The following is a 26,432-nucleotide window of genomic DNA, read 5'->3' as shown; positions in this document are numbered from 1 at the left end:
GGCTCTTTTTTCTGTTCCATTGATTAATATGCCTGTTATTATGCCAGTACCGTGCTATTTTGATTACTATAGTCTTGTAGCATAGTTTTGTATCAAGTATCATGATTCCTCCAACTTTGTTCTTCTTTCTCAAGATTACTGTGGCTATTTAGAGCCTTTCGTGGTTCCATATAAATGTTTTGAATATTTGTTCTAGTTCTGTGAAATATGCCATTGGTATCTTGATAGGAATTGTGTTGAATTTATAGATTGCTTCGGTTAGTATGGACGTTTTAATGATAATTCTTTCTATCCACAAACACGATATATACGCTTCTACTTATTTGGATCTTTCTCAGTTTCTGTCTTCAATATCTTATAATTTCCTGAGTACAGGTCTTTTATATTCTTGGTTAAATTTATTCCTAATATTTTCTTTTATTTTTGAAGCAAATGTGAATGGGATCATTTTCTTAGTTTCTCTTTCTGATAGTTCATTATTGGTGTATAAAATCACAACTTTTGTTTGGATATTTATTTTGTGTTCTGCTACTTTACTAAATTCACTTATCAGTTCTGGTAGTTTTTTGGTGGAATCTGTAGGGTTCTCTATGCGCAGTATCACGTCATCTGCAAATAATGACAGTTTTAATACTCCTCCCTTTCCACTTTGGATGCCTTTTCTTTTTCTTCTTGTCTAATTGCTGTGGCTAGGACTTCTCGTGCTATGTTGAATTAGAGTGCTGTAAGCGGACATCCCTGACTTGTTCCTGATCTTAGGGGGAACACTTGTAGTTTTTGTTCATTGAGTATAATATTAGCTGTAGTTTTGTCATATATGGCCTTGATTATGTTGATGTATTTTCCCTCCATTAACACTTTGTTGAGAGTTTTTTTATCATAAGTGGGTGCTGGTTTTTATCAAATACCTTTTCTGTGTCTATTGATATGAATATGACTGTATGATTTTTATCCTTCCTTTTGTTTATGTGGTGTATCAAATTTCTTGATTTGACGATATTATACCAACACTGTATCCATGGAACATGTCCTGCTTGATCTTGGTGTATGATCTTTGTTAATGTATTGCTATACTGGCTTTGCTATATTGTTGAGGATGTTAGCATTTATGTTCATCAGGGATATTGTCCTATAATTTTCTTTTTTTGTAGTGTTTTTAATCTGGTTCTCAAATTAAGGTAATGCTAGCCTTGTAAAATGAGCTTTGGAGTCTTCCCTTCTCTAGAATTATTTGGAATAGTTTGAGAAGGATAGGTGTTTATTTTTCTTTGAATGTTTGGTAAAATTCACCTGTGAAGCCATCTAGTCCAGGACTTTTGTTTGTGGAAGTTTATTGATTACTGCTTCAGTTTCACGAGGTGTAGCCTTACCTATTCAGATTCTCTGAGTCTTCCTGATTCAGTTTGAAAGGTTGCATGCTTCTAGGAATTTATCCATTTCGTCCAGGTTCTCCAATTTGTTGGCATATAGTTCTTTGTAATATTTTCTTAGAATGGTTTGTATCTATTTGGTGTCATTTACTTCTCTTTCATTCTTGATTTTATTTATTTGGGTCCTTTTTTTATCTTAATCACTCTAGTTAAAGGTCTGTTGATCTTGTTTATCTCTTCAAATAACCAGCTCTTGGTTTTATTGGGGTGTTTTTTGTTGTTTTTTTTTTTTGTAGTGTTATTTTAGACTTACTTTGTTTATTTCTGCTCTGATATTTATTATTTCATTCCTTCTACTCACTTTGGGCTTTGTTTGTTGTTTTTTTCCCAGGTTTCTTTAAGTCTAAAGTTAGATTGTTTATTTGAGATTTTTTCTTATTTCTTGAGATTAGCCTATAATGCTATGCATTTCCCTTTTAAGACTGCTTTTGCTGTGTCCCATAGATTTTAGGTTGTTGTGTTCTCATTTTCATTTGTTTCAAGGTATCTTTCGCTTTCTTTTTTGATATCATTGTTAACCCATTTATTGTTTAGAACATATTATTTAGCTTCCATGTATTTGTGTATTTTTTAGTTTTTTTCTTGTGATTGTTTTCTAGTTTTTATACCATTATGTTCAGAGAAGATAGTTGATATGATTGTAATCTCAAATTTATTGAGACTTTTACATGCATCTTAAATATGAATCATTTTGTATATTATGCAGTTAATGGCCATTGTTGCATATACAAACATTCCCACTAGTTTTCTTTCTGGAAATATATTTCCCAGAAAAATGTAGAAATACATGTGTTTTCTGCTGGGATGCAATTTGGATTTCTTTTATATTTTCAATAATAAAATATTATATACAAAGTATTATCTTTTATAAAGTAGAGAATGTTACTAGAGAGTAACATTGTTTGGTCCTAGTCAGATACTATTACAGTCTTTAAATCACTAAAATTTTAGATCTGCCATTTCAATTTCAATAAATAAATACAAAAAGACTTACAAAATATTTTTCTGTGCAACTTTTTTTTTAAATGTTCAATATTAATATAGTTTTATCCATATGGGTCTTATTATCTTACTGTGAAAGTTCAGTGCATTTATTCTTACAGTAAAGCCCTTGTCTATTTAGTTTGGTTAAATTCCTTTGAACAGTATTTTTCTTGTGAGAAGAAGTCATGTGATTCACTAAAGCAGAATTTTTATTCTGTTTCCAGTTAGTTCTGTCAGCTGTGGAATAGGGCCTTTTCTTTTAGATGTGTCCTCTACTGTTCTGCATGCATGCAGCTGATAGGCAGCTGAAATAAAGGAAAGTGTGTGAAGCCATCTCTACTCCCCAACTAGCAGAGTCCCCACATAACATCAGAAATAGTGGAGAGAAAATGTAAATCATTTCTGAGGCATGGAATGTTGTTTTCTTGTCTTCATACTGAAAGTCTTTGTCAGCTAGAATGATACCGTTGGCCTGAATAGGTAGGGCTTCATGTTGGTGGTTATTTTCCGTTGTCTCAATTACTTCTGCTCTTCCATCCCTGGAAGGCTACATCTTATCTTATCTTATCTTATCTTATCTTATCTTATCTTATCTTATCTTATTGTTGGATACATCTTATCTCCTATTGGCCACCATAAATTGACTTTGAAGGTGGCATTTTGTGGCAAAAATTAATTGCTGGGAACTATAGAACTGAATCAGTGAAGTACCGATGTGAAAATGGGATCATTTACAAATATCTCACAAACAATATGGCTTCCTTTTCTCTGTTTGGGAATCCAAATATATAAAAGGAAACACTGATTCTTGCCTTTTTATCTCTGTGATTAAACCTGTGAGAAATTGTTTAGTTGTAACACACACCCAGGTAACTGGTTTAAATATGACCATGCTTATTTTTCTCTGATTTAAGAGAAACCTGGAGGTTGGCCTGTATGGTGGCCCCAGAACATCACCAATGATACTGTCTCCTTGTGAGCCAGCCATCTGTAATATGTATGCCTTTATTTTTTAAAATTGTGATAAAATACCATAATGTAACATTTCCCACCTTAACCCTTTTTATGTGTACAGTTCAGTGGCACTAAGTACAGTCATATTGTTGTGCCTTTACCACCGGCCATCTCTAGAACTCTTTTCATTTTGCAAAATAGATATGCTGTGCCCTATAAACACTATTCCCATATCCCTTTTTTTATTCCTTTCTATGTCTGTCTCTCTGAATGTAAATGCTCTACATACTTCATGTAATCATACAGTAATTTTCTTTCCTTTTTTTTTTGGTCTCTGGCTTATCTCATTTAGCACAGTGTCCTCAAAGGTCATCCATGCTGTACTGTCAGAATTTCCTGTCTTTTTAAGGCTGGATAATACTTCATTGTATGTATATACCATATTTAGTTTTAACTGTTCATCCACTGGTGGACACTTAGTTTGCTTCCACCTTTTGGCTATTGTGAATAGTGATGCTGTGAATATGTCTTCACAGGTATTCCTATCCTCATTGTCACTTCATGGTTACAAATCTAGCCGTCTTGTCAGAAGTCTAAGCAAGAAAGGGATATGGCAACTTCTAGTGGAGTCAGCCCCACTTTTAAGGATCTTTCCCAAAAGTCCCATCATCAATTTTTATGAACCACAAATTAAGAATGAAAATGATAACAATTAATATTTATTCAGTGACCATATGTGCCAGTGCCTCGTGTAGACTTTATTTAATTCTCAAAATAAATTTGTGAAGGTGGCTGTATTTTATCAAAGAGAAGTTGAGGCTCAAAGAGGCTGCGTTGTCCCACAAGAAGAAAGGTCACTAGTTCCATTCCCAGTCAGACACATGTCTGGGTTGTGGGTTGGTCCCCTAGTTCTCTCTCACATCAATTTTTCTCTCCCTTTCTTTCTTCCTCCCTTCCCCTCTCTCTAAATATAAATAAAACCTTTCTTTAAAAAAGGTTGTATTGTCCAAATACAGTGGTCACATGGCTGTATGTGACCTCACTAGTTAGAGGCAAAGCTGAGATTTTGACTCAGGAATCTGGTTCTGCCTTCTGTTCCTGTGTTCAGAGGAGGCTGGGAAAAGTAGTTTTATCTAAGCTAGACATAGTTCCTCTCCCTACCAAATCAGGGCTCCACTTCTAAGGAAGAACAGGAGAATGGATATTGTGTAGGCAACTAGGAGCACCTGCTGTGTAGTGCCTTCTCCTTTCCAACTGCCTCTCCCACTCATGCTTTCTGAAGCCAGGTGGCTTCAGGCTTCTGAAATTGCAGCTGGTTCACAACACTGCGCTGCTTTCCACACTCTCTTGTGCTGGCCAAGACCTATCACCACTGGCCAGATCATTTTGATTTAACCAAAAAGATAGGGAGTAGATACTTTTAAACAATACTATAAAACATACGGTCTTTCCAACTTAGGGATCCTGGAGAATCTTTGGAAATAGCGGAGGGGATGAATATATAGATATTTTTGATAGAAAATTATATCTGTTTTTTAGACTGAGGGTTTCTGCAGTGTGCTTCATGTTTAAAAACGATCGTATTTCATCTTTGTGACTATTTTGTACAGCTAATATTCTTACTAGTATCTAATAGTGCCAGTCGTTACACACCAGATAACCAATGTCTTTCTGATTTTTTAGTACAAGCTCTTCATTCATGTTCTAATGTTGATTGTACTGATGTTGGTGCCTTTTTTATATACTGTTTTTTATGGATACATTCCCCAAATACATTCTCGGGTTATAGTATGCTAGATCTTGTTTTCTAAGACTTAGGTAGTCATCTGCATACAACCTTAACCATCTCAGTAGAGACATGCTTCTTCGGTGTTTAGGAAGTAATACGTGGAGCATTTGAGGGTGAAGAACAACATACCTTCTGCTGTCCTTTGTATTGTCTTCTTCTTCTTTGCCAATAAGGAAGGTACGGCATTTAACTTCCTTGTCTCAAACCCTAACCCAGCGGCGCTCAGCTCCAGGGTTTTGCCCCACAGGGGACCTTTGGAAGTCTCTCATGACTTATTTGGTTGTCACAAGTTGGGAGAGGCCTCCCCTTGCCATCTCAACTGCCACGTGACCAGTAATTTTGTTGATCTTCAGATAAGTTGCCTGAATTGTTCAGTGTTTTGTGTCCGATGATCCTCAGGTCCATCCATCTGCACCACATCTTCATTGTTACTCTGTTGAGGGAACACAGCACCATGCATTTGTGCAGATACTTAAGAATTAAAATTATATGGACCACCTTCAAGTGTTTTACAGTCTAGCTGGTATCACACCACTTAGGATGCTTTATATAGTGACCTTCCTTAAAGTTTATTTTTAATATGATTTCAGTGTAATGAATAAGGACTTTAATTCATTAACTCTTAACATGTAACGTAACAGGAAAAACCTAAGAAGCATGTGGAGAGGTTGAGGTCAATCTGAGATGGAGAACAGTGTTTTGTCGTAGAAAGAATTTAGGATTTAGAGTTTGAAGCTCACTCCTCTCAACCCAGCAGCACACCTCTGACATTTAACCGGTCAGCCTCAGTTTCCTCATTTCCATGTTCTTCATATTTCATTTTAAGAACTTAATGAAATAATGTGTATGGGAGGCTTTTTGAAATGTAAAGTACTGTACCATCTGTCAGCTTGTTATTTGTTAAGTTCTTTGCGCATGGGATTTCTTTCCTTAGGTTAGCTATTTCTGCATTAGTTTGTAGATAGAAATTCTGCATACCTTTGATAAAAATAAATTCTTTTAATGGGTTATTTCTATATATATTCTTCAGTGAAGTGAGGTATCCTAATATACCATGATTGTCTACACTAGCTGGGACCAGACAGTTGTGACCTTTAGCCAAGGAAAAGTGACCGTTACTGGGGAGGCTTGAGAATTTAAACTGATGTTAGTGGTGTTGGCTCCAGTTCCAGGACAGCTTGTTGGGCAAACACGCCCACTCTTCCGGAGCTCCGCTCTTTCCCAGGAAGTCCCTGGAGCCTCAGACCACACAGCAGGCAGTGCAGACGTGATGGTTCTTAAGAGATGGAATGTGTTGGGGTGAGAGGAATTCCAGGCCAGTACACACATCACCAAGTTCTGTATTTGAGCACTTGTGGAACTGTTTAGTCAAATAAGGAAGAATGTTGTATTTGCCATTTGTCGAATTTCATGTCCCCTTCACATGAGGGATGTGCTGATTGGAGATGAGATACTAAACAGGTCATCTTATGCTAGGCCCTGTCACTCAATCCCTGCAACCATCCCAAAATTTTGGATCCCCATTATCAGCTGGCTCCTAACCTCAGCAGAGTGCTACATAATTTGCGGAGTGTCCTGGTAGAGTGAAATGGCAGCACAGAGACATAAAGAATCGTTTCTGAAAAACGCCTTTGCCACATTTGGTGCCACACAATCATCGTCTCCGTGTCTCAGATTCCTCAGGATCCAGATGTGCTGCTGGAACACTGAATTTAACCACACACTCATTCCCCTCTTCTGGTGAAGGCTCAGGCAGACGGGGGCTGGCTGGAGGCCTGGGAGCCTGCAGCCTCTGCAGGACTCCTCTCTTTGCTCTAGGAGGTAGGGGGGCCGCGTGCTCTTGGCAGCTTGCCCCCAGAGCCCAATATGCAAATCAGCTGAAAAATAAACGATGGCAACCTGCACCTAATTTACTCTGTAGAGTAAATTCTCCAGGAATTGGGAATCAACAGAAACTGTTTCCTGTCATCTACAGACAAAAGTGCTAACACCTTAACTTTACAGATAATGAGATCTTTGGGGAAGTTTTAATCGTTCAGAGTTTCCAGGAGCTTTACAAAAAAATGTTTCCTTCCTTCCCACACTTCAGTGACCATATTCCGCCTGTCTTTGTCACTCCCATTGCTTAGTAAACATATAAGCATAAGACCATGTTTAAGGGTGTTTCAGCTAAACCTGAGAGTAGGTCTCCTATCAGTAGAAACAACATTGAATTTGAATCCTAATGTGTATTTAACCGAGGGTGAATATTTCTAACTCAAAAAAGGTACCTATAAGTTATGCATGTGTTTGTATTACCTCATAAGCATTTAACAACCGGAAGGCCAATTTGGTTATCAGATAGGCAACTGTAACAGAAATTGTCAGAATTCTCTTTGCTGCTAGATACCTTTGAATCTTTGTCCCAGTAGGAAAGAAGCTGTCGTAAAATACTCTCCTACCTTTTTACTTTCTCTTCTTCCAACCACCCTTCTAAATAGATGCGTATTTTGACTTAGGCCTCCTCAGCATTTCTCACAGGGTCTGCCTTTGGGCCATGGCCACTTACTAAATTGCTCTCATGCTTTAGGAAAGGGAGAACCATGGTAACCAGATGCAGGGTATGATTATTTGCCTCTGACCTGGCATCGTGTTGGGTTTAACAAAAGAAGCTTAATAGAAATGTTCAAATTGACCCTTCTCATTACTTGGACTCCTTAGAGCTCAATCAATCTCTTATTATTATCAGAGTTATTCGAGCAAAGGCAGCAGTGATAGTATTTTTCATAATCATTCCTTGAGCCAAGTGTAATTTGCAATTTGTAGTATTGTGTTTTGAAACAATAATGTATTAAAATGAACAGAGCAAGAATTAGGAGTATAGCGGTAAAAGAAGGCCCCAGAGAAGCAGTTGTGTGAAAGGCACTCTCAGCTTCACTTTAAGCAGATGTGGCTGATTTCAGTGCCAAATTAAACATTAAAATAATCAGAGTTATATATTGTTTTTACTGGGTTTAAATGTGTGTGTGTATACATTTAAATTTTATATATAATATTTACTATAAAGTCAGTATAGAGGGGGAACAAAAATATAATTTGCATATTTATTTACATTTGCATGTTTGGCTTTCTGAGGTTATTAGTGTGGTTTGATTATTTGTGTGGGTATGCTTTGAAAAAAATAAGGTATATCAAGCCTTATAAAAATCCTGTATGGAGCAGTAATTACTAATTGACCCTTTTTACAAAGAGGGAATTTATTTGTACAGAAAATATGTCATGTGGTCTATGAACTAGCTGATGCCTGAAAAAATTGAACATCATAATTAAGATATACTGCCACTCATTTTCTGTCATTTTACTTGAATGGCTGTAAGTACAGATTATAACTGTTATTTTTAGAATTATTTAGGTATTTATCTTGTGTTTTGAAGGATGACTGTTTGCTTGGGTTTTTTTTTTCCTTAAGCCTTTTTGTCTGGATTCCACAGTTTGTGTGCATTGTGTGTGTGCTTTTGATTTGGTTTGGTTTTTAAGATGTTTGAAGTTTACCATGATTCTTGTAAAGACAAAACTGATAATGTGTGGTTTGGGTTCATTGTTGTTTAATATTTTCTTGTTCCGTATCCTTCTAGGGCTCCTGAAGTGGAGAGTTACTAGGCACATCGGCACACCCTTGATTGGATAACACAGGCTGCATAGGGACACGAGCTCTTACAAGGTCATTTAACAGGAGTCCTGAGAAGGACATATTGCTCACTGAGGGTGCAGGGTACAGCTAAAGGTGTTCTAGCTTGGCTAAGTGGAAGCTATTTTTTCTTTAGAAAAAGTCTCTTCTTTTTCACTGCATGCCAGGCAACACAAATTTGTTTATTAAATCTAATCAGACTGGCACTGATGAAAACTGCACACAATCAAATAATGATCCTCAAGTTTGTGAGTTTCCTTTTAAAGAGAACCCCTGCTAAACTCCACCTCAACTTAAAACTGCATCCCATTTTGCAATAGTATTAGCAAGTTGTCATGTACCTTTTTTTAAGGCTCCCTTCTCATTATTGTTGATTACCAAGACTTTTTTTTTTCTTTTCCTAGATAGGAGCTTTCTGCTTTTCATAATCAGCCTGCTCTTCCCTGATTCATCCAGCATTGCCACAATCTACTGCTGAGCAAATTATCATGCTATCATGGTCACAATTTTTTGAAATGTTACTAAAATATGTAAGATCCTGTATAGGAAGGACATATTAGAGATGCCTGATTTTTTTTTCTATTTCTCATTTATAAAATGGAGGCCAAGAAACAAACAAACAAACAAACAAAAAATAGGGCCAGAAACCATGAGCACATCATTATAAAAGATAAATGCATGTGGTGGATTCTTGCTTTTTTATTTTGTGATTGGGTTGGGCAGTTTGACATGTTTCTGCTGTTGCCTGGAAGCATTTGCATATGTCAGAAAGGACAGTGTTGACTTTTGGATTGTCATTGCATTTAGAAATATTGGTGATGCCTGGGAGTGGCTTTGTGGGCAGTGTTTACTGTCTTTCCAAGGGTTAGGGTCAGTTGTGTCCAGATCCCTGGACTTTAGAGACACATTCCCATTGGAAGCGATATCCCCCGGACCCTACTGCTGCAGGCAGTGCAAGATCTATTTCATTTATGTCAACAAAGATGTTTTAACCATATGGACTCTCAGTAAAAAGAATACAGTGGCTGACTGTCTTTGGTTCCTACAGGTTTTGAGGTGGTTAGCTGTGGTAAAGAGAGTCTTGGGTCTGAAATCTGTCTTGGTGATTTCTCGCCATCTGACCTGTTAAATCACTAAATTCCTGTCTGCTTCCTGAGGTGGCCTCTGAACAGGAGGATGGTAATATCCACTGTTGGTGGGAATCAGTGAGATCAAGTCCATAATAATTCAATATATTCTACTGAAATGTAATTAAATAATCAAAAGAACATTCAACAGGTGCTCAATTATGTCTCAGTATTTACAGAAAGCGAACTTTACAGGTTTGGGAATTTCATTTTCTTTAGGAGTATCCAAGTTCACTGCCACTGAGATATCTTACAGTAGCCATGAGGTGACCTGAATGCTATTTCTAGCTTACATTGTGACTTTGAGCACCTCTGTATGCTTCCTGGGCCTTGTCTGTCCAAGGGCCTAGGTAACTAACCTCTAGACTTTGATTTTCAGAAACGTGCTCATACACCTTTAGTGCGCATGGACAAAAGTGCAATAGTACAAGCTACAAAGATAATGGCTAGATTTTTTTTTTTTCCTTACATAAAATTTAGAGCAGTTACCTCTTAGGGATTTATGACAAAAATAAGTTCATCATTGCATTAGCAATGAGAATGATGTGCTGAGGGGAGTCAAAGCTCCCCTCCAAGAATGTGGAAAAAGTCTATGCCAGAATCAATTGAAAAAGACTTTCTAGAGAAACTTGGATCAGAAGCTTTTTATGAAAAGTATGACTCAAAGGGCCAGAAAGGAAGTCTGTTAAAGGCTCATGATATTGCTTTAATTTGAGTGAACACTGTGCTCCCAAGTCATGCAGAGGGGTTGGGACGCAGGTAGGACACAGTACTGAGTATGTGATTTTGCTGTGCAGAATCTTGAACTCAGCTCACTGGGCAGCTGGTATCTTAAAGACCTTTAGGGCCCACAACGGCATTATTACAGCAGACAGTAGTCAAAGATGGGTTAGCATACACGTGTCCACCAGAAGCAACTGGAAGGTTACAGAAAGAGGTAAAAAAAAGTCATAGAGAAAGGAAATGATTGAATCATGTGATGTTCAAATATATGGAAAGAAGGGGCAACATTCAGGGTAGGGTATGGAGTTAGATGACTCTGTTGACCACTCCAAGGCAGGAACTGGGCATTGAGGGAGGATAGATGTCTTCTGGTGGCTGACACTGCATTCTCACTTGACCCATATTCAGTTCCCTTCCTTAGCTGAGCAGTATCATTTAACCTGCATGTCTAAGGATAAAAAGTAAGACAGGGTCTGAGATTTTGCTACCTATGTTTTCTTCTATGACTTTTATGGTATTGAACCTAACATTTAACTCTTTAATCCATTTTGAATTTATTCTTGCGTGTGGTATAAAAGGTAATCTGGTTTCATTTTTCTGCACATATGTGTCCTATTTTACCAACATTTATTGAATAAACCATCTTTAGCCCATTGTATGTGCTTGCTTCCTCTGTTGATTATTAATTGACTATAAAGGTGTGGGTTTATTTCTGGGTTCCCTATTCTGTTCCATTGATCTATGGTGTCTGTTTTTATGCCAGTACCATGCTGTTTTGATTACTGTGGCCTTATGTGGAATCTAATGAACAAACTGAACCAACAAGCAAAGTAGAGACTCATGGATAGAGAGCAGGGTGACAGCTAAGGCGGGGGAATTGAGCAAAAAGGAAAAAGGACTCCTAGACATGGACAAACAGTGTGGTGATTGCGGCAGTAGAGGGGTAGAAGGGGCCTAAATAGTAATGGAAAAAAATACAGTAAAAATATGAATTTTAAAAATTGCAAAAAATAAGTAAGACAAGTATTGTAGAAAAGCCCTTCTTACACATGAAGACCTTGGTAATACCAGATTTCTAAGTGACATTTCAGTGAGGTTTTTTTTTTTTTAAAGAAAAATCTTAATTTTAAATATTAGTCCACAGAGTGTGTAAGATAATTGGTTCTGGATAGTCTCCTCATCTATTTTTAAATGACAGCAGGTTTTTAAGACTTTCTTTTACTGTGTTGCATTTTTGAATATGGTATTAAGAAAAGCCCTTTCATTACAAAACCAATTGTATTTTTATTTTTTCATTCAGCCTATTTTTTCTAAAGATCTCTAATATTGTTATCAGTATAAAATATAGTAAAACATTTCTATGCCATTTACACTGCAGAAAGAATTAGGTTTACTAAAAACCAAAATGGTGGTTTAGCATGAAACTTTTATCCATAGTTCAGTTTTATTGACAGTTCTTTCTGTATAAAAGCACTGGAATTTTGTCACAGTCCTTCGTGGCAGTGGTGTTTACTTCGGCTTTCCCGGAGCACCCGAGCGCGGTTTGCCTCTCGTCCTTCACCATAACAATACCTGCGGCGGACCCCTTGGGGGACAGTGATCGCATTTATGAGGTGTCACAGGACAACTCCTTTAGCGAATGGCTTTGAGATTCCTCTGGCTGAATAAAACATTGCTGTATTCCCCATAAAGAAAGCCATATGGTTAAGAGATGCTACAATCAATTCTGTTCTGATGAGACATGGCTCATCTAGAGCTTTCTGTGAATGAATCTTCCATGGCTTTTTGGCATAATTTTTAGAGACCCTTCTATTTCCAGGCAGCAGTACTATCAACTTTTTCTGAAACTTTCTATTTTTCTTTCTCTCTTTTTACTCTCAGCCTCCTTGTCCTACAGTGCAAGCTTCATGAGAGCAGGGATTTTTATTTTTTTAATCCTTACCTGAGGACATGTTTTATTGATTTTAGAGAGAGGAGAAGGGAGACAGGAGGGGAGAGAGAAACATGGATGTTAGAAACATCAGTCGGTTGCCTCCAGTGCGTGCCCGACCATGGCCCAAACTGCAACCTTTTTTGGTGTGGGGGATGATGCTCCGGCCAACAGAGCCAGCCCAGTCAGGGCATTTCTTGCTCTCTTTTTTTAAAGAAAGGATCTTGGGGTGTATGTGGGCACCTCCGATTTCAGCATCATATCTGCCGGATGACAGAGTTTCCCATGCAAACGTTTGTGTGTGTTAGTCAGGAGTCAGCTCATAAAATCGATTCTCTAGAATGTGTTTGCTTCCTAGTACCATTAGTTCAATATTTTTTTCAACTGTGCTGTTCCTTGGAAAGTGGCCCATTTGAAATTCATCAGTGGCTTTTAAAAGAGAAAATAAATGTAACCGATATCTTCCAAGTTTTTAGCACCTGGTACTAAGTGATTGTCTTCATAGGCTGGTTACTGATTTTAGCTGTGAAGCTGACTTTTTTGAGTAGTGTAACTGAAATTTTTCATTCCCCTCCCCTCTTTCTGGGAAGAGTTAAGTAACTGTAAATTAAGAAAAATACTAGAATATATTGGGAAGTAGAGTGAATTAAGGTGTAGCTACTTAATTTTTCCTTTTTATTTTGTAGAATGGTTGATATACTTTTTTTAATTTCACTTAGAGCCCGTTCTTCATTTTATCAGAAAGTTATAGCTGTAATTTTATAGTATGCCTTAAAGAAATTACATAATTTATTAACTAAAGCAGGTACTAAGAAAAGTGTTCCAATGCTAATCCACAAACATTTCATCTGCAATTTCTTTACTCTTTCATACAATAATTGAATCTATAATTTAAAAAAAGGAAAGTATACTGTAACAGTTTGGTAATAAATTTACAAGTAATAAAATAGATTAGGGAATAGTGTAGGAAACTATTTTAATACCAATACAATGAGAAAAATGTGGTTCTTAAATATGAGCTACTATTCTATTTTTTAAAATTTTGTGTACATAAGATAAAAAAGGTGAAAATTGGTAGACTTAGATATAAAACTTAAACTGTCTTTACAAAGTAGTAGGACCAAGACCGTTTAAAAAACGATTTAATATAGCTAATTAAACTCAGTGTTAGATTTGGAGCTGAAAATATCTAAACGGTTTTGAAACATGTAAAAATCACTTTCAGTTTTTCCTTTTACTATTAACTCAAGGGGCAGATAAAAATGATGTTCCTATACGATTAAACTACAGTATTGGTACAGATACAGAATGTATCTTGTGTCAGTAAGTAATGTTCCTCAAATATGATATAGAGGTGAATATATGTACTCCATAATGTGAACTGCCAGAATGCCTTTAAAAGCAAAACAAAATAAGGCAATATTGGCAGCATTGTATCATTTCAAGAACATTTATGAACTGAAGAACTAAATGGTTAAAATTTTTTACCTTTAGGAGTACCTAATTATAAACAAATATCATATGTTAAGATTTGAACTTACACTTTTCTTAAAGTTAGAATTTAATACATTTTATATTTCCAAGTGCCCCGTTGGTGCAGATTTTAGGATGGGAATTCACATGGGCTTTAAATGTAGTCTACATGCTGATGACACTCCAGTTAATCTCCCCTGAACTTCTTTTTAAAAATAAAGTTTTTATTTTTAATTCTCTGTAAATGCTCAATCAACTTTTGTCAGATGAACAAACATTATGTTTTAATGTTGGCTTCTACTGAGATGTATCCATTTTTTATAATATAAAGCATGTTCTCTCATTTTTTTAATTCATTCTATAAACTCAATCATTATACTTACATTTAAGCATTATTAATATAACAAAAATTAAGGAAAGAGAAAGTTTTTATTTTTTGTGCTTTGTACTTAATAGTTTTAAAAGCATAATATGTATTTTATCCCTTGTGTGAAGTAGTCAGATGCTGGGCTTAAGTTCTTGGGGACTGTTTCCTTTTTTCCCTTTTTTCCTTTTTTGGCAATTGAAATGATCTTCCAGTTTGTAAATAACATTTAAATTTAAGGATAAATTTGCTTTATAGAAGTTAATTTTACAGCCAGTTTTGAGTGCTGTCTCGTAATATACATGATTTTGAAAGTAATGGTGGTAGTAGTGTTTTAATTTTTCTGTTTTAAGGATGCTTTTTCTTCCTCATGTACCTCTGCAAACATAATGTTAGTTCACTTAATATATAAGATGTTCCCATGCACACTTCATATATCAACCACTATTTGATATCAGACTTGTATTAATAAAATAATGACCTATGCTACTAATGAAGCCATTAATTGCAATACTTTTCTCTCTTTTATTTCAACTTTGAACCTATCCTTTACTGCTCTCTTTGTCATATGAGTGTCACCAAAAGCCAGGTTTCTACTTTGTCCTCAGAAGTACTCTCATACTTTACATATTTATGAATGCTTAGCTGAGTAACTGTTTATAAAATATTTTTTGAAACATCTGGTGACCAAAGTATTATAGATGAAAATTATTTAATGGTATGTAGCACATGCATTCCAGACAACATGGCTTTTTATGGGGAAAATAATAGAGCAGGAAAAAAATTTTGATACCAAGTCTGAGGTTTCTGAGACATTTTTGACGCAGAAGATACTGTTAGTGTTTTCTTAGCTTCAAGTTCAATGCCTGTCTGTGGGAGTTTGTGTGGACTGTTTTTGAATCATGCATGTGTTTGTTTTTTTATCAGAGGTAAATTTCCAAATCCAAGAGTCTCCCTTCGATAATTGCTTTCCATCAGATTTAGGAAAAGTAAAGCTTTCAATTTTATAAGCTAAAAGTATTTTACCGCTGTGAATTATCCTTTGTGCTTTAAACCTGGCAAACATGGCCTTGTCAGTTTTTAAACTATGATGAATGTTTCCAATAAACCTGACTGTGAAAATAAAGAATAGTTGTTTATGGAGAGGTTATAAAACAGATGATTGTGGATTATCGTTTCTCAGTCCTAAGAGAAACCCACTACAATACAGACTTTAATTTTCCAGCATCTAAGGTATTTGGCACTCAGTCCTACACGTTGATTAATTATTTCTTTAATAAAGATGAACTCAACATTTCTGTTATTGTGTTGCTGTTTATTTTTGTTTGGTAAAAGAAAAATGGGTATTGAGGCCATTTTCCAAAAGGGTTTTCCCTGGAAAGTTTTAATTAAAAATGAATAAAGTAATTCAGTTAAATATATTAATACTGTGCAAATTCAGTGAACTGTAGATATTTTGGCCCTTATTTTGAGGGAGCTTACATTTCATTGGGTACCTATGTCTTTATCAGAGGACGACTCATTTTGTATATATTGACAAGTTAGAATTTTTTGTTGTCAACAGGTTTGGCAAACATCGAAAAGATGACAAGATTGAGAAAACGGGTAAAATAAAAATACAGGACACCCTTACTTCAGAAGAGGAGAGAATACGAATGAAGCAGGAACAGGAGAGGTAGACTTCAGTTATGTGATTATAAACCTCATTAGAGAGAGGTTCTTTTTTTCTTTCTACTCTTTCTTATTTTTTTTTTTAAAAATAAAGAATTTGCATTAAATTGATATTTTTTCTGTGTGAATCCAAATACTGACAGTATGGGATTAATATAACATAAAGAAAGATTAAAAGAAAAACCTTGCATTTATTTGAGGCATTAAAATGAATTTTATTGGTTTAAGTTGAGATATTTTGCAAAGGAGATAGTAAGGCATTAGATGCATAAATTAAAACTGAATCTATGATCACTTCTAAAATCACAAAGAAGTATTTAGAATCCTGTCTCACTCATCTTTGAGTATGTATTATATTAATTTTTAAGAAATATTGATCTTGAAATGAAATTATTTGAATTTTTATATCTCATTTAAAACATTTTTACTTATAATAAAAATGGAGGAGGCTATTAATTTTTACTCTGTTGTTTTCCTTTCAAACCTGCCATTTATTTCTGCCTTATCCCTCTATACTACTGTCCTCTCATTTTGTAACATTTTTTACTTAAATTTTATTCCATCTCTTCCAGAAAGATTGTTATTGATGGGAAGGAAAAATTTCTCCTTTGCCTTCCTAGGTTCTTCTTGCTGGTTGAAGAATTAAATTGACATAAGGCAGATTAATAGGAGAAAATCACATTTAATTCCCTAATTATGGGGGGCTGCATGAGACTATGAGACCCCAAGTACTCAGGTGATCAAGGCTTATGTGCTATTATGAGCTAAGGAGAAGGGGGTAGGTGTCTGGTGCCTCAAAGGGGAGGAAAACAATTTACAGGAAGATGGAAAAGAAGATGGTTGGTAAACACATGTTTGTTGCATCAAGCAGAGACAAGAGACACAGAGAGGACTTGGAACAAACAAACGTTACCAATAAGTCCCCCAGTTTTCCACCTGGCTCGTATTCTTTAGTCATTTCTGGTGATAGTTGCGTTCCTAGACCAAGCCCTGTATTTCAGTTCTTTTAGGCAGTTAAGGGGGATGCACAAGGCTTTCCTGAATTTGGGGGGGCCTCGGTTGTCTTTAGCTCAAAATGATCTGCATGCCAAAGTTGCACATTCTGGGGAGACTGGTTCTGAACCCCTACATTATCTATTGTTGATTTATTCCATGTTGAGAACCCCAGGCTAATGAAATGAGTGAAGAGTTACTTTCAGCAGACTCTTGGAAACCATTTTTTAGCAATTGATGAGAATATTTCATTGTAATTGCCAGGGGATGAGAAAGCCATGCCACACTTTGGTTGCTGGAGGTGACAGGCCCAGACAGTGAGCTCCTCTGTGTCATCACATCTCGTTTTCCCAGCTCCCACAGCAGGAAGTTCTATTTCTTTTTTATTTCAAATAACCTGGGCTGTAAGGGAGTTTCTGGTGCCTTGATCAAAGTTATAAAACAAAATATTATCCATGGCTAGGATGATAGTCCAGAATCTTGTCAAGTCTACTGCGATTGTAGAATTGGGCTGCTGTCAGTTTTATGCAAACAGTGAATGAACCAAAAAGGGTATTCTACCACAGTTTTCTTTAAAAGCAATTAATATTTGGATGTTTCTCATTCATCTTTCTAGTACTTTTGAAGTTTCTCTTTTTGCTAGGATAGTTAACTCTGTAGCTTTTCAAAGTATAAACTAAGGAAGTGGAAAAAATATGGGCTTTTAATTTATGGTGCAAGTCTGGTTTTATTTTTATGGTTCTTTTCCAATTTTTATTTCCCTTTTTGTTTCTTATTGAATTTATTGAGGTGATGTCGTTAATAAAATATACAGGTTTCAGCGGTAGAATTCTATAATACATCCCCAATTTTTATTTTCTAAAAATCATTCCATCTTTCTTGATTTCTAGAACTCTCTAATCCTCACCAATTTGGCTTCTTCAAACTTATTAATAAACTCACTAAGGATCATAGTGTTCCTTAGTGAAATACAGCATTTAATTGCTTAGTAGTATAAACTTCTATCCCAAAGACTTTCTTGTCCTTAAAGGAAGAGTATATACCAGGTAAATGTATGAACTCAGATTTATCCACAGGCAAACCTGTAATTTAGTTAGAAAACAATCTGAGTGATAGAAAGAAACATTATACTTCTCCCCTGTGTGATGCCAGCCAAAGGGGATAGCTTCCTTTATACCATTTTTCATATTCTAAATACTCCCTTTTTTTTTGGTAGTTTAAAATGATTGCTGTGTTTCAGTGAAGAATTCTATCAGTGTTTTCCAAAATACTTTTATCCTGCATAGTCACATATTTCCAGGCAGAAAGTGATTTTTAAATAATGGTTTCACTTGAATCAGTAATTTGCCTAAGGCACAGTTCACTTCTCAGTGTTGCTTTTAATCTCCAACTCTGTACCTCTAAAGATGCAGTGCTTCTGGGAACTTGGTGGACTATGATGAATTCACAACATACAGGAGGCCAAGAATTAAAATTTTGTAGCATCAAGATACAAGTGAACAGTCCATTAAAAAATCAATTAGCTTCATAATTTAAGAAAACTATTATACTTTGTGTTGCAGTAACAATTTTTACTTGTATGTTGTATTTAAACTCATAGGTCTTATAATAAAACAAGTGAATGCATGGATTACATAAGTGGAATGTGTTTACTGGTTCTGATTTTGATAGAGCAAGCCTTGTTTTGTAAATTCTTTCTATTCTGTTTGTTCACTTTAGCAAATCTCCTTTTGATTTTGGAAACTGCAACTCCTTGGGAAAGAATTTGGAGAAACAGATAAAAATAAATAAACCACTGCTAATATTCTCACTACAGGCTTTACTTCAGTGCAGATTAGTATTGAAGCATCTCTGGTAACATTGTTTATACCATGATAGCTATGCGTTCCAAAAGTTATTTTGGCTGGTTCCATATAAAGAAAACTTGACATTCCCTAGTTACAACATGTCCATACACCAAAATATTATTTGTCTGCACATATCCATGAAGTGGGAATTATTATTAAAGATGTAAATATTGAAAAATTAAAAGGACTAAACAATTTAAAATGTTCTGCATACCATGTTAAGAGATCGTGAAAGTACATTAGATTCTTCTGAGTATGGGTTTGAGATTGAATTTGACTTCATTCTTGCTAATTTCCTCCTCTTTCCTTCTACTCACTGGGAGATAGGTCTTCAATACATCTGTCCACAAAGGAGGGATGGCTGAGAAAGGTCACGGTGTGAATCTGTCTGCTGGCTCCCCTAGTCCTGGCCTGCCAGACCTGAGCCCGCCTGCCTAAAGTCTCTTGAGAAGTGGGATGTCTGGGAATGATGGGAGTCAAGGGTCAAGTTTGCTGGTCCTGTGATACGCTAATGCGCGTTCCAGCTCTGAGCTCTGAACCTAAGTACCCTAGCCTTTCAGAGATGCTGCTGGCCACAGTTCAGGCTGGGCAGGGAACTAAGCAAAGCACTTGGAATTTGGAGTTGACGTGTGAATTCAGTCCTTGCTGGCTCCTTCTGGTTCCTCTTTCAGGGGTGCCTGGGACAGAGTGCCTGTTGGCTCATTCCCACTACACAAATGGATTGGGCTCCAAACTGTAAATGGAACATGTGCAATTAAATGATCTATATAACTGCAGGTCCACTGAGCTTCCATTATGAAACACAGGGGTGGATTTCTCTGTTGACCAAGCGCCAGAAGTAACACTTTGTTTTCTTTTATGTCTTTCCTCCAGTGGTGTCTCCACTTGTGCTTTAGTGGTTGGTGTGTAAACAGTGGGGTGCAGGGTTTCCCCCAAAAGGTTCACCAGCAGAAGGAGGATCCACATGCAAATATGTTTAAGAAATACTTGGTTAAACCAATGTATGCATATTTGTTTATTCTATTATGTCTCAAAACCCTATTTATATTAATGTGCATTATTAGTCACCAAGAAAGGAGCAGAGAATCAACGTTTGGCTCTTGGTTCAACCATGTCCATCCCCTCACTCATCCGGCTGCTGGTGGGAATCAGTTGATTATCTCAGAGAACCATGAGCAAGTTTAGAGCCAGTGTTGCGACCTGTCTCTACTTTGTTTCATGTACTAATGAATCTCAATTCTGTTCCATCTTTCTTTTTCACTTTTCTCTTTCCTGCATGACTCTCACCTGTTTAAGACAAAAATGCACATGCATGTGTACACATACATATGTGTGTCTAATTGTAAATTTATTCTAACTCTAAATCTGAAGAAAATTTTCCAAAAAAGATCCCATACAATTGAATAACAAAAAATTTTTCTGTAAGAATGCCACTGTTAATATACTGGTTTATGCTTTCTAATTTTCTTCTATTAAATATATTTTCCACACATACAGCTTTGAAAAGTTAATTTTTAATTTTGACTTATTTTACAATTTTATACATCTTTAGAAAATCATGTTAAATGTTTTCTGGAACAAGGCTAAGCCTGACTACTAATGGATGGAAAGCAGGAAGGGCAGATAGAAGGAAAGGTCTGAAGATAAAACATTAGTTGTGATGTCTGGTCAAGTTCGCCAGCCCAAATAATGTTTATCTCATATGTTTTCCTTCTTTGAAGTGAGATTTATAATGTTAACTGCTTTGTAATTTTGTAGTTACTCAGCAAGGGATATCTATTATTGTATTATTATCTATATATACTGTTTCCTTCAGTTGTCTTGAAGTTTCGATTTCATTCTGCCATTAATTTAGGTTTTATTTGATGAATTTTTGTAATACTGATGTTTAGAGGCAGGAAATACTTTTGGGAAAAGATCCAGGAACTTTGTTACCCAAATTAGGTTTCTGGGTGGCAGTGCAAGTTTTGAGGTAATATGTTTTCCAAAGAGTTGCTTGTAAGATCTTAAACATTGTTTTGAACTTGGCTAACAAATATCTAATATGTAGCAATCTGAAATTTATTTAATTTTTTTGTTAAACTACTATTAGCATATTTTATCTTCTGTAGACATTAACAGCAGTTTTAAAAATTAAAATTATTAAAGGTCAACTTCTGTTTCTTAAGAGTCTTTTAAAAAAATGTAACATTGGTAGTTTTATGTATTGAGGCTTCGTAAGCTTTGGAGGTTGAAGTATTTTGGGTATAATGCAGTAACTTAAATACACCATTGATTTTTCATCCTGAGGAGTTGGTTACTCAGTAGCGATTCTCATGCTTTGTACCTTTTTTGGATATATGTCTAAAGATTTTACTCCATAGTCATAAGAAAGTTATTTTCATCTTACTCTACTGCAGTTAGCCATAAAAGCTATTTATTGTAAGAGCAAAAATCCTAATGAATAGAAATGCTACAAGGACAGAAGTCTTGTTTCATCTTCATCATACATCATCCATCTTAATTAGAGCAAAGGGCGGTGAACACTGACAGGAGTCTGGAATTAGAATCATTAATTGATGTCAAGCTGAAGAGAGACTGTAAGTATGAATTTAAGGATGGCAGGAAAGAAATTAATCTTATTGCCCTATTGAGTATGTTACTTTTTTTGTATATTATTTTCTCTGTAAGTTCAAGGATTTTCATTACCATAATGCAAAGACTTTTTGTTTTTTTAGCAAAATGAAAAAGTGTGAATATCTATGTTTCAAATGATCAATTCTTTGCTACTTTTTTTAAGTCTTAGTAAAAACGTTTAACAGTTTTTATTTTTACTTTTTAAATTTCAGGGCTAGGGGAATAGTCAATGATGATGATGTCCAACAACATCAGTCAGTGCAGCTGTCTGTGATCATTTAAAGCACCAAATAGTTCTGTTTTTTATAACTAGGAATGACTTTGCAAAATGCTTAAAATGATATGTATTTATTTCTTTTACCAAGTTTTGGGCTAACAAGTTCCTTCTGTCATTACTGAGGTTTGGCCTGAGATAAATGTGATGAATGCTAAACGACAATCTGACTCTTCAGAAAAAAGAATGACTTGTACATTTTATACATGATTTGTGACCTCAGGGTTACAATGAAAGAGGAGAGGGTGTCCATTTATAGCATTGACCATCTGGAACCATAAGGGCTTGACTGTAAGATACTATCTTTTTAAAGAGTTTTCTTAAGAAACTATGCTGTTTTTATTAGGTCACCAAAAATATTTTCTCCCTCGGCCAATTGTTTCTTTCCTGAAATAAGTTTCTCCACAAAGAATGAAAATATATAACGTGTCAGTAAAAATCTTTGGTTGTGCTGCAGAGTTCTTTTCCCAAATCATAATAAAAGGATATAATAAAGAAAATCATTTGTGCATTTTGTCACTAAAATTCCCAAAACCCAAATGCATTCCTAGTTTTTTTAAAAATTTAATCTTTAAAAATTTTTTTCCATTACCATTTATCCCCCTTATTCTCCCTCCCCCCTGCAATCACCACACTGTTGTCCACATCCATGTGTCCTTTTCCTTTTTTGCTCAATCCCTGTACACCCTCACCTCCCCCACTCACTAGCTGTCATTTGCTCTCCATCTATGAGTCTGTTTTACTTGTTAGTTCAGTTCATTAGACTCCATGTATGAGTGAAATTGTGTGATAATTGTCTTTTTCTGACTGGCTTATTTCATTTAGCAAAATGTTCTCCAGGTCCACACATACTGTTGGAAAGTGTAAAACTTTCCTCTTTTTTATGGCTGAGTAGTAGTCCGTTGTGTAAATGTCCCATACTTGTTTTATCCTCTCATCTACTGATGAACACTTGGGCTGTTTCCATATCTTGGTGATTGTAAATAACACTGCTGTGAACATGGATGTGCTTACGTTCTTTCAAATGAGCATTTTGGGTTCCTTCAAATATATTCTCAGAAGTCGGATCACTGGATCAAATGCAGATCCATTTTTAATTTTTTGAGGTATCGCTATGCTGCTTTCCACAGTGGCTGCACCAGTCTGCATCCCCACCAACACTGCAGAAGGGTTCCGCTTTCTCTACATCCCCACCAGCACTAGTTGTTTGTTGATTTATTGATAATAGCTATTGTGACAGATATGAGATGGTATCTCATTGGGATTTTAATTTGCATTTCTCTCATGATTAGTGATCTTGAGCATCATTTCATAGATCTGTTGGCCATCTGTATGTCCTCTCTGGTGAAATGTCTCCAGTTCCTTTGCCCATTTTTGTATTGGGTTGTTTGGTTTTTTTGGTGTTGAGTTTTGTTAAGTTCTTCATAAATTTTGGATATTAACCCCTTATCAGATATGTCAGCGAATATGTTCTCCTATTCTGTGGGTTGTCTTTTTATTTTGTTGATTTCCTTTGCTCTGCAAAAACTTGTTACTTTGATGTGGTCTCATGTGTTTATTTTTTCTTTTGTTTCCATTGCCTGGGGAGATAGAGCCAATAAAAATTGCTGCACGCAATATTCCAGATTGTGCTGCCTATGTTTTCTTCTAGGGTTTTCATAGTTTTGGGTCTAACATTTAAATCTTTGATCCATTTTGAATTTATTCTTGTGTTCAGTATAAGATGGTGGTCTAGTTTCAGTTTTCTACACATATCTGTCCAATTTTCTGAGCACGGTTTATTGAATAAACTATCTTTAGTCCATCGTATGTGCTTGCTTTAAAGAAGTAAAACTGTATTTATTTGTAGATGATATGATACTATACATAGAGAACCCCAAAGAGTCCACCAAGAAATTACTAGAACTGATAAATGAATTCAGCAAAGTAGCAGGATATAAAATTAATATTCAGAAATATGTTGCATTTTTATATGCCAATAATGAATTAACAGAAAGGGAAATTAAGAAAACAGTTCCATTCACAATTACTTCAAAAAGAGTAATATACCTAGTAATATACCTAAGCAAGGATGTAAAAGACCTGTTCTCGAAAAATTATAAGACACTGAAGGAAAAAATTGAAGAAGATACAAATAAGTGGAAATACATACCATGTTCATGGATAGGAAGATTTAACATCATTAAAATGTCCATACTACACAAAGCAATCTATAGATTCACTGCAATTCCTATCAAGATTCCAATGATGTATTTCACAAAACTGGAACAAGTATTTCTAAAATGTGTATGGAACCACAAAAGGCTCTGAAGAGCAGCAGCGATCCTGAGAAGGAAGAACAAGGTTGGAGGAATCATGCTACCAAATATCAAACTATACTATAAAGCCATAGTAATCAAAACAGCCTGGTACAAGCATATAAACAGACACATAGATCAATGGAGCAGAATAGAGAACCCAGAAATAAACCCACACCTTTATAGTCAATTAATAGTTGGCATTCTTAGTTTTTAAACCTACTTTTCAGTGCAATTTGCGCAGTGAGCTTCATCAGCATTAACTTGTAGAATGACCTTCCAAATGACCAGGAGCTCAGGTTAGCCATCGGATTTGGTAGCCTGTGCAGCACTTCTCTCACCTTTGTGGGCTGCAGGTATTCTGTAGTTTTATTCTAACGCTTTGATCACAGGTGTGAGCCACCAGGGTGGGGACGAGGGACGCAAACAGCTTTTATAACTTTGGGGATATATTCATTGGTGATGAAAAGGTTAACAATAAAAATATAATTTCTTTTGTTACTGAAGCTTAGAAATCTGTGTTTTTTAGAAGCTACTATAGATGTGACTGTAATGTTTATTGGATTCAATGATTAATGACAGTTAGTAATAATGTGCCAATTTGGGTAAAAGAGAGCAATTGAAAACTGGGCTTTATGAATAGTACCTCATGCTGCTGAGCATTTCTTCCAAGCAATTGACGTGGTAGAAATTAATCCCCAATGAACATTTGTTTATGAGTGATTTGGAACGAAAGAACATTCAAATCCAGAACCCATCAATAGTGTTAATGACACTGATGTTTAAGAAGTTTAGGGAAATCATTTAGGTTCATGCTCCCCTTGAGAAGAGATTATTCATATTTTTCTTTTTTGGGTGTCTTCCTTTCTTAACAGGACTGCACTTTCCAACATAAGTAAGCCCGATTGTCTTCACTTTTAATGAAGGGAGTTTCAAGAGTCCTAGTGTTCACTCGTTTATAAGCCAACTAAGTCCGTCCCTTCAATTTCAGGGAGTCCTCCAGATTCAGAGCTTTTGGCTTTATTTCTGTTTTAGTCCTCCATGCTTTAGGTTCCCAAACTTCATGACTCATGTGAACATCTGTTTACCCTGGATACCTATATTATTAGGTGATTGTCTGATATACCAAATACAGAGTTGAGAGAAGTCATCTCCCTTTCTCTGTAGTTTTTCTGGCAGTACAGTGCAAAGAATAAAGTTTTCTCTCAACTTATATGAACTTTCTGCCATGGATATACAGTGTTTAGTGGTAATCTGCTTTTATAATAACATCATCGACTGTCATCATTGCTCCTAAATGAGTAAGTAGACTATAATTTTAAAAAAACACTATAAATTTAGCTAAGCTGAACATTAGAATTTGAGTTACTCTTTCTGTTACAGATAGTCTGTCTGTGAGACTTATATTTATTAGAATCTAGGGCTCTCCTGATAAAAATTTCTAACTTTCCAACATTCTCTTAGGAGTTAAGAAAAAAGTCATTGGTTCCCAAATCAGGAAATAAGGTCCCTCTAAGGAGGTCTTGGGAATATGTGATCCACTGTTGGTCGCCCTCAAGCCTGCGAGACACTTCTTGATAGTAGGTGGCTGGAACCAGCTGTGCAAGAGTCCTGCACAGCAACAAATTGCCCTTTCTGAAAGGTCACTGGTCCCCCTGTGGAAATAGTCTTAGCTAAATGAATTTAAGTACTTTTATTTTATAGCTGGGAAATTAGAGAAATTTGACCAGGTGGGTCCAAAATTTGGAAAACAAGACTGGCGTGATGAAAAGTGCAAATTTTGCTTGCAATCCTATGTGATAATTTCCCACCATTTAGAAAACACACATAAGATTTTTATTTTATAATTGCTTGCATTTATAGGAAGTTGCAAAATGGCACAGAGAAGCCTTGTGTACCCTTCATTCAGTTTCCCCCAGCAGTTACAACTTACACAATATCATAACTAGGAATTGACATAGGCACTGTGTGTCATCTGCTCACAGGTATAAATTGACAAAACCACCGTTGCAATCAAGAAACAGAACTGTTCTGTCACAAAGATCTCCTTGCGCTGCTCTGTGTAGTCAGACCCACCCCACTGCTCCCATCATAGCTAACCCCCAGAAGCCACCTTTCTTTTTACCATGTTTATAATTTTATTTTGGGAATGGTGTATCAACAACATCATATAGTATGTGACCTTTTGAGATTGTCTTGTTTTTTCACATAGCATAATAACCCAGAGAATAATGCAAGTCGCTTTGTCTATCAATAGTCCGTTCATTTGTATTGCTGTATTCTATGATATGAA

General features: G+C 35.9%; 1 protein-coding gene across 15 annotated transcripts in view; it reads left to right on the top strand.

The window, feature by feature from the left end:
* PARD3 (par-3 family cell polarity regulator) overlaps nt 1-26,432 on the top strand; it is a 686,226-nt gene that overhangs the window by 477,357 nt on the left and 182,437 nt on the right. For 11 of the 15 annotated variants that reach the window (XM_054582303.1, XM_054582307.1, XM_054582300.1 and 8 more), the window contains one exon: nt 16,006-16,116. The exons of the other annotated variants lie outside the window; for them this stretch is intronic. In XM_054582303.1, coding sequence (XP_054438278.1) covers nt 16,006-16,116 — 111 coding nt within the window. The remainder of the gene's footprint in view (nt 1-16,005; nt 16,117-26,432) is intronic. 15 annotated transcript variants of the gene reach the window in all.

Source organism: Pteronotus mesoamericanus, unplaced genomic scaffold, assembly GCF_021234165.1.
Source record: "Pteronotus mesoamericanus isolate MK-2021 breed Mesoamerican mustached bat unplaced genomic scaffold, CSHL_Meso_final contig_69, whole genome shotgun sequence".
NCBI classification, from domain to species: Eukaryota; Metazoa; Chordata; class Mammalia; order Chiroptera; family Mormoopidae; genus Pteronotus; species Pteronotus mesoamericanus.
Note: the sequence above shows the minus strand (reverse complement) of the source record. Positions and strands in the feature narration are given on the sequence as shown.